Here is a 12,837-nt window from a genome sequence, read left to right as displayed (position 1 = left end):
CCATAAAGAAACCCAACAGTAACTAGGGAATTAAAAAGTAGGCGACAGGACTCAGGGCTGCTGGACCCTTCCCAAAGGTGAGGGGGCCAGGGGCTCCCACCCCCTGGAGCTCTGCCCGCAAAGGCCCCGCCTCCTCCCCCAGAGGCTCTGACCCCTGCCAAGCTGGAGAAGGGTCAGGGAACCCACCCCCTCACCCAGGGGTGGGGGTAGGGTGCCGAGAGCAGCCCCTGGCCCATGTCCCCAGGCCCCCAGCCCAGGTGGAGAGTCCGTGGCTCCCCACAGCTGACCGTGGCACTGCCCCCACCTCCCCATCTGGAGCCGGGTCAGGGAGAGCCATGCCGGCAGCTGTGGGGAGCTGGCACAGATTCACGGACCCTCCACCTGCTTTGGGCTGGGTGGAGAGTCTTGGGGGCAGGGATACAGGCCGGGGGCTGCTCTCAGCCCCAGGCCCAGGCTCCCCCCCCGACCGAGCTCCACGCTGGCCTGGCTGGGGGGGTGGGGCCTCGGGGGGAGCGGAGGGAAAGGGGGCAGGGTCAGCCTTGGCAAAAAGTGGGAGTGCCATGTCCCCCCCCTCCACCCCCAGTTCTGGAGCCACTGACTGGACTAGAAGACCTCTCAAGGTCCATTGCAGTCCTATGATTATTGTGTTCTATCTAGTGAATAGTGAATCAGTTCAGACACACAAGATGCAAGCCAAACCCCAAGACACAAGTTTAGAAGGAGCAAAACTTCCCCTTTTTTGTAGCACTGCTCCATGGAGTGAGATGCACCTGGCCTTGCTCCCTTCTAAACTTCTATCTCCACTCCCATGGCTGAGTACTTCCTGGCGGTGGTCATCAGGGCTTGACTTCCCACTTTGCTCCTCCCTGCTCAGCTGTGGTGTAGAGAGGTATGTCAAAGAGATGTTTCCCCTCTACTCTGTGCTGCTTAAAGAACTTTTTTCCTGAAGACCTTCTCCTGTCCCCATTCCCACCAAGCAATTCAGGAGAGCCACTAACACTAGCAGCAACCTCGTGTATCCCATCCCCACCCTGCAGCCTAGGCAATGAGCAGCCCCTCCCCTCCAGCAGTTCCTCAATCTCACCAGAGGGGGCTACAAGTTCAGCTCTTCGTTCATCGGCAGCTCATCGCCTCATTTCCAGCTGCCAGTGCCCTTCGTTCTGGGGTTGCAGCTAGTGACTCGGGGAAAGGAAAACCCGTGTTTCATTTTCTTTCTCTTGCCTAGGTTAAAAACCAAATCTCAACTTGTCCTACTGCTTAAGAACTGCCTGAATTTTAACATTATCATTTGGGTTAAAATCCGGACCAGCTGTACTTTTGTAACAATGGCAATTGTGTGAGTAGAGAGGCTGGGGAAGGTTAGATCACTATATTTTGTTGTCACCACATTTTAATCCCTTGTTTCTTCAAGATCCTTCAATACATTCCCACAAGACAAGTTATATACCACGAAAAGTTCACTCCAGTATGAATGGGACTGCAGTTAACAGCCTGTGTATTAAGAGAAGCTATCAAAGAACAGCGCAATCCTCCTTTGGAGTACAATCTACTTGTCATGGGCAATGTCATAAGTGGCAAGGTTTTTGTGAATGAACTGTTTGTGTAAATACTATGTCTGCTCTCCATTTTAATCCCATTAAACACCAGGTTCAGTGCTTCTTAAAACTAAGAACTGAGGGGCATGGCCATTAAAGGAAGAAAACATGATCTTTGTGCTCCCCAGTGACTGAAAGACATTTTACTAAAAAGTGGGGGTGGGTGCAGAAATTGTATCCATATCTCAGCATGAGAAAATGGGTTAAAAAAAAAACAGATTGCATACACAAGCATTTCTCTCTCCCTCACCCTTCCGTCACTTTTGTTGCTCAATCTTTGAGGTATTGAAAGATTTGAATAACCTTTCTTTCATTTCTATTATTTTTACACATACTACCTCTTGGGGGCATTTTGCCATTATGTATTTAGCTGAACAGCAAGATTCCACTAGTACCATAGGGCAATGTTCTTTTTTTAGACTTAGTGCCCGCATCTTACATAATTAGTTGATTTTTATGATGTACTTGCATGACCCATACTTGCTTGGGTTAGAAAGCAAAGCATTTTATTTCCCTAGTTTCTTCAAGGAAATTTCTTTTCTGTAGTCAGACAGACTTAATGGTCCACTAGAGCAACATAAGAAAACTGAAGGTTGCTTCCCATTTCAGTGATAAGGAGTACTTGTGGCACCTTAGAGACTAACAAATTTATTTGAGCATAAGCTTTCGTGAGCTACAGTGTATCCTCAAATAAATTTGTTAGTCTCTAAGGTGCCACAAGTACTCCTTTTCTTTTTGCGAATACAGACTAACACAGCTGCTACGCTAAAACATTTCAGTGATACTTGATGATGTACTTCTGATGGCTTTGTGAAATTATTACGCCCACCCCACACACTTAGCTGCTATCAAATTAAAACCAGGACTTCACTGTTCCGTTTTTTTTTAAAAAACACTGCTGCATTTTACTATTTTCTGATGAAAAATAGACTTTTGGGATTAAGTGACAAATCAATTGTCAACTCATATTTAAATCCCATTGTATTAATTCCCATCCTGCTTGTTATAGCTAAGTCTGCATCACCTTGTTTAACCAAGTCACTTTCACTGATCCATTTGCGTGGTTTCTTTTCCCCCCATCCAGACAGAACAGCTGGTTACTCTTTGGATTCTCTTTATTGTCACAGTTGCTGGAAACTCCAGTGTGCTGCTCTCTACCTGGAAGAGGAAATCCCGAATGACCTTTTTTGAGACACAGTTAGCCATCACAGGTATTGTCTGGGAAGGGGGATATGGACTGGGGTGAAGGGTAGGGTTAAGACCAGCAGTTTTCATTACTTTGATATGCAAATGCAAAATGAAGGGTCAATAATTGAGTTTCCATTTAGACTAAAGACTTCTCTTGAGGGCAAATTCTCTGGTACCTGGAGAAAGCTGGTACAACTCCATTGAATTCAATGCAATATCTGTTTGAACTAGGCTTGAATTTGGTCCTTGATCTAAAAAGACACTCCACTAGCTGTGATGGACACAGGTGCCCATTTGACAGCTTAATGGAGGCTTATCTGGGAGTATAAATTTGTGCCACTTCCCTGTTCCCAGGTATCATCACAGACCTATTTATATTACACTGGAGTAGAATGAGTCTTCAGTGCTCTTCTGCTAAAACCTTTTAAAAGACTAATATCCCTAAATGCATGCCTGCACTGCTGCAAGAAAACAGCTTCCTATCTGCAAGATCAGGGGTTCTGGTTTGTCACAAAAATGTGTATGTAGAAGTGCTAATGGGAGGAGGGAGGTACTGTTTTCTAGACTGGGAGAAAAGAGGTCCCATCCACACCGCAGTGGAAAAAGACTCCTAGTGACTGCACTCGGCTTTGCATCAGGCCCTAAATGTATAAAGAAAGTTGATAGGAAATTGGTGTTTGGTAAAGTAGTAATCGTGCCAGATAAGAATGAAATCAAACCACGACAATGAAAAGTGCACATATGGTCCACACCTGTGTCTAAAGAGCACTCTTTCGTGGCCCTCGGAATGATTGGATTGCAGGTATTTAAAAAAAATTACTCCAGTGAGAATAGAACCAGAACCCATAACAAAGTCTTCCCAATAATCCCATCTACAAAAATCAGAGCAACGGCAGACAATCGTTCCGTGCCTTTTTTCTGTGCAGATGCCAATCAAAGGTCTGCTGATATCAAGGGTAGTGACCTTGGGAAATGTGCAGGTCATAGTGGATGGCTTTGCTGCAATGGGATTCCCTAACTGTGGTGGGGCCATAGACGGAACCCATATCCCTATCTTGGCACCGGAGCACCAAGCCGGCGAGTACATAAAACGCAAGGGGTACTTTTCAATAGTGCTGCAAGCACTGGTGGATCACAAGGGACGTTTCACCAACATCAATGTGGGATGGCCGGGAAAGGTACATGATGCTCGCATCTTCAGGAACTCTGGTCTGTTTCAAAAGCTGCAGGAAGGGACTTTATTCCCAGACCAGAAAATAACCGTTGGGGATGTTGAAATGCCTATAGTTATCCTTGGGGACCCAGCCTACCCCTTAATGCCATGGCTCATGAAGCCGTACACAGGCAGTCTGGACAGTAGTCAGGAGCTGTTCAACTATAGGCTGAGCAAGTGCAGAATGGTGGTAGAATGTGCATTTGGACAATTTAAAAGCACGCTGGCGCAGTTTACTGACTTGGTTAGACCTCAGCGAAACCAATATTCCCACTGTTATTACTGCTTGCTGTGTGCGTAAGGGGGAGACATTTATGGTGGGGTGGTAGGTTGAGGCAAATTGCCTGGCCGCTGGTTACGCGCAGCCAGACACCAGGGCAGTTAGAAGAGCACAGGAGGGCGCAGTGCGCATCAGAGAAGCTTTGGAAACCAGTTTCATGACTGGCCAGGCCACGGTGTGAAAGTTCTGTGTGTTTCTCCCTGATGAAACCCCTCGCCCCTTGGTTCACTCTACTTCCATGTAAGCTAACCACCCTCCCCTCCTCCCTTCGATCACCGCTTGCAGAGGCAATAAAGTCATTGTTACTTCACATTCATGCATTCTTTATTAATTCATCACACAAATAGGGGGATAACTGCCAAGGTAGCCCGGGAGGGGTGGTGGAGGAGAGAAGCACCGGGAGGTGGTGGAGGAGGGAAGGACAAGGCCACACAGCACTTTAAAAGTTTAAAACGTTAAAACTTATTGAATGCCAGCCTTCTGTTGCTTAGGCAATCCTTTGGGGTGGAGTGGCTGCGTGGCCGGAGGTCCCCCCACCACGTTCTTGGGCATCTGGGTGAGGAGGCTATGGAACTTGGGGAGGAGGGCGGTTGGTTACACAGGGGCTGTAGCGGCGGTCTGTGCTCCAGCTGCCTTTCCTGTAGCTCAACCATATGCTGGAGCATACTAGTTTGATCCTCCAGCAGCCTCAGCATTGAATCCTGCCTCCTCTCATCACGCTGCCACCCCTTTCAGCTTCAGCCCTTTCTTCAGCCTGCCACTTACTCTCCTCAGCCCACCACCTCTCCTCCCGGTCATTTTGTGCTTTCCTGCACTCTGACATTGTCTGCCTCCACGCATTCATCTGTGCTCTGTCAGTGTGGGAGGACAGCATGATCTCAGAGAACATTTCATTGCGAGTGTGTTTTTTTCGCCTTCTAATCTTCACTAGCCTCTGGGAAGGAAAAGATCCTATGATCCTTGAAACACATGCAGCTGGTGGAGAAAAAAAAGGGACAGTGGTATTTAAAAAGACACATTTTATAGAACAATGGGTACACTCTTTCATGGTAAACCTTGCTGGTAACATTACATACATAGCACATGTGCTTTCGTTCCAAGATCACATTTTGCCTCCCCCCACCATGTGGCTAGCCCCTCCCTGCTCCCCATGGCTAACAGCAGGGAACATTTCTGTTCAGCCACAGGCAAACAGCCCAGCAGGAACGGGCACCTCTGAATGTCCCCTTAAGAAAAGCACCCTATTTCAACCAGGTGACCCTGAATGATATCACTCTCCTAAGGATAACACAGAGAGATAAAGAACGGATATTGTTTGAATGCCAGCAAACATACACTGCAATGCTTTGTTCTACAATGATTCCCGAGTACATGCTACTGGCCTGGAGTGGTAAAGTGTCCTACCACGGTGGATGGAATAAGGCTGCCCTCCCCAGAAACCTTTTGCAAAGGCTTTGGGAGTACATCCAGGAGAGCTGCAAATGCCAGTGCAAATTAATCATTAAACGTGCTTGCTTTTAAACTATGTATACTATTTTAAAAGGTACACTCACCAGAGGTCCCTTCTCCACCTGGCGGGTCCAGGAGGCTGGTCTGATAGCACAGATTCCTCTCCCCATACAGTGATCAGAGCCCGTACCTCCCGTTCGGTCCATGCTGGAGCTCTTTTGCGATTCTGGGACTCCATCATGGTCACCTCTGCTGATGAGCTCTGCATGGTCACCTCCGCTGATGAGCTCTGCACTCACCTGCAGCTTGCCACGCTGGCCAAACAGGACATTGAAATTCAAAAGTTCGCAGGCCTTTTCCTGTCTACCTGGCCAGTGCATCTGAGTTGAGAGTGCTGTCCAGAGCGGTCACAATGGAGCACTCTGGGATAGCTCCCGGAGGCCAATACCGTCTAATTGCATCCACAGTACCCCAAATTCGACCCGGCAAGGCCGATTTCAGCGCTAATCCCTTTGTCCGGGGTGGAGTAAGGAAATCGCTTTTCAGAGCCCTATACGTTGAAAAAAAGGGCTTCGTCATGTGGATGGGTGCAGGGTTAAATCGATTCAACGCTACTAAATTCGACCTCAGCTCCTAGTGTAGACCAGGGCGTAGACTTGCCGGAGCTAGCTTTAATCTAGCTAGCTGTGGTACCAGTGCAGGCTGTACAAGCCCACCCTGAAGCCCGGGTAATTACTCAGGTGTCTAGCCTGCACTGAAGCACATGCTGCTGCAGCTTCACTGCTCCAGTACCTGAGCTAGCTTGGGTATGTCTACACATGCTGCAATTACACCCTGTGATTGCAGTGGAGATAACCAGAGTCTCATTGACTTCAATGGTGCTACCTGCATGCTAGCTTGCTTCCTGAAAATCAGAGCCATGACCAAATACAGAAATACAATACAGAATCAGGAACATAGATTTACCACTTCTCCTGAACTGCACCATGCAAGCTTCATTTTGTTGGTGACAAGAGTTATAAAAATATTTAACTACAAAAGATAGTGAAACTCAATGGCCATGGTGTATCAATGAAATAATTCTGCATTAAATTCCATCTTAATTACTATAAAATAAGAGTTAACATTCAGGTCTCAGGTGTGAGTCTCCCTTTACCAAATGTGATATTATTGGGATCCTTCTTCTAATCAGAGATTTAGTTCAAATCTTTGTCTTGAATTGCTTTGAATTTCAAATTAAGTACTGAATCCTATGAGATGGCTTCATAATTAGTAGGGAAGATATTTTATAGATTCATAGATATTAAGGAAAGGTCCCTCTCTCACACTGCCAACTTCTTCAGTTATGAAGGGCTAGAACATGGTAGAAGAACTAAGCACATAAGCAGTTATGCATTTTCTGTCTCATTTAGTGAAGAGAACATCTTTGGTTCATGTTAAGTTTTAACTTACTGCCGTGGCTCTTCTTAATTTAAACCAAGCACAAACCTCCATCCCAGAACAAATAATCAAGGTATCCATTAACATAAAGTGACTATTGCCTTGCTTCCCAAAAAATCCAACCAGGAGGCTAATGGCTCTGTATAGCAGATTAAATGACAGACTAAAAAAATAAAAATGCAATGGATTATATCCAGCTTTCTGCTGCAGGAAAGGGAGGGATAAGGTTTGATAAAACTCCTTCCCCTTCCATGCCCCCCCTGAGCATCAAGGTACCAAGAGCAAAAATAATATCAGGGAAGAAAAGTAGGACAGCTTGAAAAAATAGAGCAATTTTGTCCTGGGATTTGGGAGCTCTGGATTCAACTCCTTGTGAGCTGTGGCAAGTCACTTATGGTACATCAACACAACAAGCAGCAGCCTGCTGCAGCAAGTCTCAGAGCCCGGGTCTACTGGCTAACGCTGGGGTGCTAAAAATAGATGTGTAGACATTCAGACTTGAACTCGGAAGCTTAGGGCGGAGGGTGGGTTCAGAGCCAGAGCTCCAGCCCAAAACCACACAAACAACAAAGCACTGTCACTCTGAAATCAGGAAGGGCATAGCTATGATAATCCTTTGTATATTTATAGTACCTTACACCCAAGGATCTCAACATGCTTTACAAATGTTCATTGATAGCCTTACACCATAGAAAAAGTATGTTTAGGTTGCTTCCATTCCCAAGAGACCAGTCACTTACCCCAAATCGTACACCAAAGACAACACCTGTAGCCATTCCTGTTATAAACTAGCTAGACGTGTATTAACTAAGAATTATTTACAGGTTAAAGCAAGCCAGAGCCCCCCCAGGCCCCTTATGCCCCTCACCACCCCCCACCCCCAGCGCCCTGCACAACACCACCCCTGCCCACAGCCCCACCACAACTGCCCAACACCCCCCCAACAGGACCCCCACTCCCTAGTGCCCCAACACACACAGCTCCTCTCCACCCCTTCACAGCCCAGCACCCCCCCATATTCCCCACAGACCCACTCCCGCAAGCCCTGCCTCTCGGCCACACTCACCGGCACTGCTGGGAGGCGACTGTGTCTGCAGGCTGAGCCAGCAGCTCAGCCAGGGCTGGGAATCGCTCCGGCCACTTGGCAGTGGTGCAATCCGCCAGGCCAGGACCTGCCCCGGCCGGGCTCCCTCAAGACACACTTGCCTGAAGGGGCCCAGCCAAGCCCTCTGCACTGTCACCCCCTTCCCCCCCCCCCCACCACCAACACACCCTGGCTGAGACTGGTCAGGCTTCTGCACCAGTCCCAGGTGGCTCAGCTCCGGGGAGCCAGGCGGGGCTCCTTAGGTGGTGGGAAGCAGAGACTGGGGTCCCGCCAGGGGGCAGAGAGGAGCCCTCAGCCAGCTGGCGGGCAGGCCGAGAGGAGCAAGTGTTGGGTGGGGGGAGCCAGCGGGGTCTCGGGGTACAGTGCAAGCGGAGCAGGCCGGGGCCCCTTCTGAGCATGGGCCCGGCTCCAGGGAGCCATTGTAAACCCAACACAGGGTGAAGATGCTGTGTGCAGGGCCGGCCACTCCCCCTGCAGCCCTCCCTGCATGCAAGCTCTCAGTCAACAGGGACCCTGCCCCCCACCCCCCAGTCCCATTGCTGGCTGGTACTGGCTGCGAGCTGCATTGTTTGGCTAGTGCAGGCAGGTGCCAGGCGGCAGCTGGTTACATGTCACCTCTGCTGCCTTCCCATCGACCCTTTATGTGCTCCCCCCTTGCTGTCCTCTCCCTGCTTAGCTCCTTTCCCCGCCCCCCCAACCCTGTTGCTCCTCCATGTGCCCTCCCAGAGGGGCGTATCCCACTCCCAGCACTGTGCGGAGAACCAGCCCCTGGCCGGCAGGCTCCTTCCTTCCCCCACTGCCTCTGGCTGGGCCAGCACCCCAGGAAAGCCCAAGACCCTCCAGCCTGGGGCGCTGCACAGCGCTGGCATGGGGAAGCTTCTCTGCAGCTCAGCTAAGCTCTGGAGCGGTGGGAGATTTCCAGCCTGTTCACGCCTTGGAACCTACAAGCTCCACAGCAGCCCCATGGGCAAGGGCTTGGCACCCTCTTCACCCCAGGAACTGGGGGGGGCTGTGCCATCGCCAAGGCACCCTCCCCTGCTGAGCCACCTCTCTGGCCTGGTTGGCTGAAGCCCCTGCAGTCAGGGGGCCTGGTGCACAATGCGGCCTTAACCCCTTCCTGCCCGCACTGTAGCCGGGGGACAGGAAGCGACTGGGTTATGTTGGTGGTCAGCAGCAGCCTGGAAGGGTTAGCTGCCTTTCAACACGGTGGGAGCAGGAAGGGTCAAGCTGCTTCCAGCCACAGGGGAGCGGAGGGTGGGGGAAAGAAGATGAGCTCTGCAAAGAGACAGGCCAGGTCATCACTCCCCCCTTGTGGCTGGAAGCAGCTCTGGTCGGGTCAGTCGGTCACCCCCCTCGCCGTGTCAGAGAGGTGTACGAGAATGTGTGTGTCACCTCTCCCCCGTGAACCCTAAAGCCTTAAAGATAAGAAGGAAAATAAAAAGAATCCAGTGATGCAGTATTTCTTTTTAACTGGGGCTCAGTCAAATTGATGTTAATTTGAACATTTGTACTGCATACTTCTGATGGATTTCTGTTGAACTTGCTTGAATACGAGTAATTTTCCCAGGTGTCCCATACTCAGCATAGGGAAATATTGTCACCGTATATACCAGGGTGGGCAAATCTTTTGGCCTGATGGCCACATCTGGGTATGGAAATTGTATGGCACGCCATGAATGCTCACAAAATTGGGAGTTGGGGTGCGGGAGGGTGTGAGGGCTCCGGCTGGGGGGGTGGGCTCTGGGGTGGGGCCAGAAATAATTCAAAGTGCGGGAGAGGGCTCCAGACTGAGGCAGGAGGTTGGGGTGTGTGTGTGGGGGGGTGAGGGCTCCGGTTGAGGGTGCAGGATCTGCAGTGGGGTTGGGGATGAGGGGTTAGGGGTGCAGGAGGGTGCTCTGGGCTGGGACCGAGCGGTTCAGAGGGTGGGAGGGGGATCAGGGTTCACAAGTTCAGAGCAAACAATTTCAAAGTTAGAAAGCAAAACTTACATATTTTATTATAGCAGGGAACACTGATGTTACAAATGAGATTAACACAAGCAGCAATTTACAAACATTCCTTAGAGTCTAAACCCTAAATACATTCTTACAAGACTAATACCTGTTTTGAGCAAAACTAACAGACAGATGAACTGGTCTGATCGCCAGCTAGGAGTTTGTCAGTTTTTAGCCAATGCCCGTAGCCTGGGCAACAGCTGGTGTTTAGCCTGCCAGCATCTCTCTCCTGAACATCTGATTGGGAAAGAATGAATGCATGAATAACTCCTTGTCCCCCAAACAATTATGTTGGTTTGCATCCCAAGCTGTTGCTACTGAAAGCCACTAAAACTTTCTGAAATACACTAACTATGACTCTTGGCATTGAAGAGGTATTAGCAGCAACTCTCATTGCTCCTTCTCAATCAGAATCTCATTTGACTTGCCAAGTGCACACCATGAGCCTCAACATTAGCCTTTGAGGCTCATAGTGTGCAAAAGTAAGTCATCCAGTATTAATTAAGGACCAACTGCACGGGGTATATATTATAATTTCCCTGAAGGATCCTCTCAAGTGCTGCCAAAAACACACTTCTGTCAAACACAGCAGTCATTACCAGGAAAAAGAGTAATCGGGAGACCTGTAGGTCTTGAGATGAATGTCTTAAGTGAACAAGTCCCCTTTCCAGGGGTTTATGCAAAGATTAGGAATCCAGTCATTACCGAAACAATAAATACATACATACATTCAGTAAAAGCTCAAATCAGAAACTCCAGTTCTGCCAACAGTGCTGTGATTTGCCATCTGTGGCTCCCAATCACAAGTGATGAGCCAACAGTTCTGTGCAGTTGACCCTGTGACACTTGACCGCACCTTTTGTTGCACCTGTGCTTTGTAGTACACAGAAATACGCCTGCACAGAGGCCCACACTAAAGAACTGACAACAGATGGGAGATGTATGCATCTGGCACTGAAGAGGTCACAAGGAATCTAGGGGTTGGAGTCTCATCAATCCACAGCAGACAGCAAGCCACGTGCTAGGTGGCTGCACACAGCTTTAAGTATACGTGTCCAAGTGACAGAAAAGCTGGGTCCATCAGGAAGCGGCACTTACAACAATGTGTGAGTTACAGTAGGAGCCTCCGTGCAGAGTGAGGGTGGGACCTGGGGGGTGGAGCACCCCCGGGGAAATCTGGAAGTCAGTGCTTGTGATGGGAAAGCTGCTAGAAATGACCAAGAAAGCAGTTTGTACTAATTACATTTCCTAAACAGGTTGGCAGTGTAAGTTACATCATTAAAAGGAAATACAGAAGTACTCCCCATGGCAAGGCAAGATGGATTCTTGTTCTATTTTCTAGACCCAGGAGAACATTGTTCAGGAACAGCTTGAACCACATATCAATACTTCTGAATTTAGAGCAGGAGGGCAGCAAACTGTACTCCTACTGAAAGGAAGTTATATGCTTCAGATGTTAATGGAGAGATGCTTGTTATTTTGGGAAATAAGGGCATTGCAAAAGACCCTGTATGAATGTATGAGCGCAGGTCTTCTGAGAATATAAGGAAGTGAAACATTAACAGTTACAATGGTGTTTCTTCTTTGTCTAAGACACTTTACATAGATGTTTCTGCAGATCCAGGTTGTAGATGGTGCTGCTTCTGAAAGCCCTGTGATGTTAAAATACTTGACTAGACACAGACTTGCTGGATCACTGGTCAGCCGAAGGACAATATTTTAAAACGTGGGTGCTGGAACTAGGCACCAAAATAAAGGTTGGGGGTTTCTTTCAGTGTGGGGAGCTTGTTTTCATTTTAGTGGAAAATGTTCTACCAAACTGGATGTTTGGCATTTTTAAAAGGTATCTAAATAAACACACAGGGGGCAATAAAAGGAAAACCCTTTAAAATGCAGGAGCTCAGATGATTCTCCACTGCCTTGCACCTTTCATAATCATTTATGTATGTGCAAAGTGAATGCAGAGTGCATTTGATGGCACTGTACACCTCCTTTGTACAACACAAGGAGCAAAGCAGTGGAAAATCAGGACAAATATAGTTCCCTGCTTTCTCTATGTTCATGTAAACAGAATGAGCTCTTACTAGCCTAGACCCATTTTCAACAGGTTTTTTGCCTCCGTTTTCTTTAAATACATATTTAAGTTCCGTGTTTCTGGTTTTTAAATAATGAGTTTCAGAGACTTGTGGAGAATATAATTTGCTGCCTCTGGCATGTCTAAGACTTTTCCCTCTAAATTAGTCCGCTATTGAAGCTGGCTGAACAGCTCCTGCTCTGGTTGTTTGAGGCTGATTTATTCTGTAGTAAAAGCAGAGTGATTTTTGAGTAACGTCCAGGCTATTTTTAAATACTCAACCTGTCCTACACTAGGCTCTAATCAATACTGGTAGATCTCACCTTTGTAGCGAAGTGCAGGAGAGAGATGATGTTTGGCTGCTTACCGCTACACAAACCCACTCAATTTTCAAGCTTTTATTCTCTGTGCCTTATTTTAGAACAAATCTGCTAAAGGGAGGCAGGGGATTATGTCTGTATGCGAGAAACAGATAAGCGTGGATCAGCTAGTGATGGCT

The 12,837-nt window shown here is 48.3% G+C and overlaps 1 protein-coding gene across 1 annotated transcript in view; it reads left to right on the top strand.

The window, feature by feature from the left end:
• Positions 1-1,471: 1,471 nt before the first annotated feature.
• Positions 1,472-12,837, top strand: part of NPSR1 (neuropeptide S receptor 1) — a 48,134-nt gene continuing 36,768 nt past the window's right edge. The window contains exons 1-2 of the mRNA XM_048837214.2: positions 1,472-1,579; positions 2,680-2,806. Coding sequence (XP_048693171.2) covers positions 1,472-1,579; positions 2,680-2,806 — 235 coding nt within the window. The remainder of the gene's footprint in view (positions 1,580-2,679; positions 2,807-12,837) is intronic.

This window comes from Caretta caretta, chromosome 2, assembly GCF_965140235.1.
Source record: "Caretta caretta isolate rCarCar2 chromosome 2, rCarCar1.hap1, whole genome shotgun sequence".
Classification (NCBI taxonomy): Eukaryota; Metazoa; Chordata; order Testudines; family Cheloniidae; genus Caretta; species Caretta caretta.
This window is presented reverse-complemented; position numbering and strand designations above follow the sequence as displayed.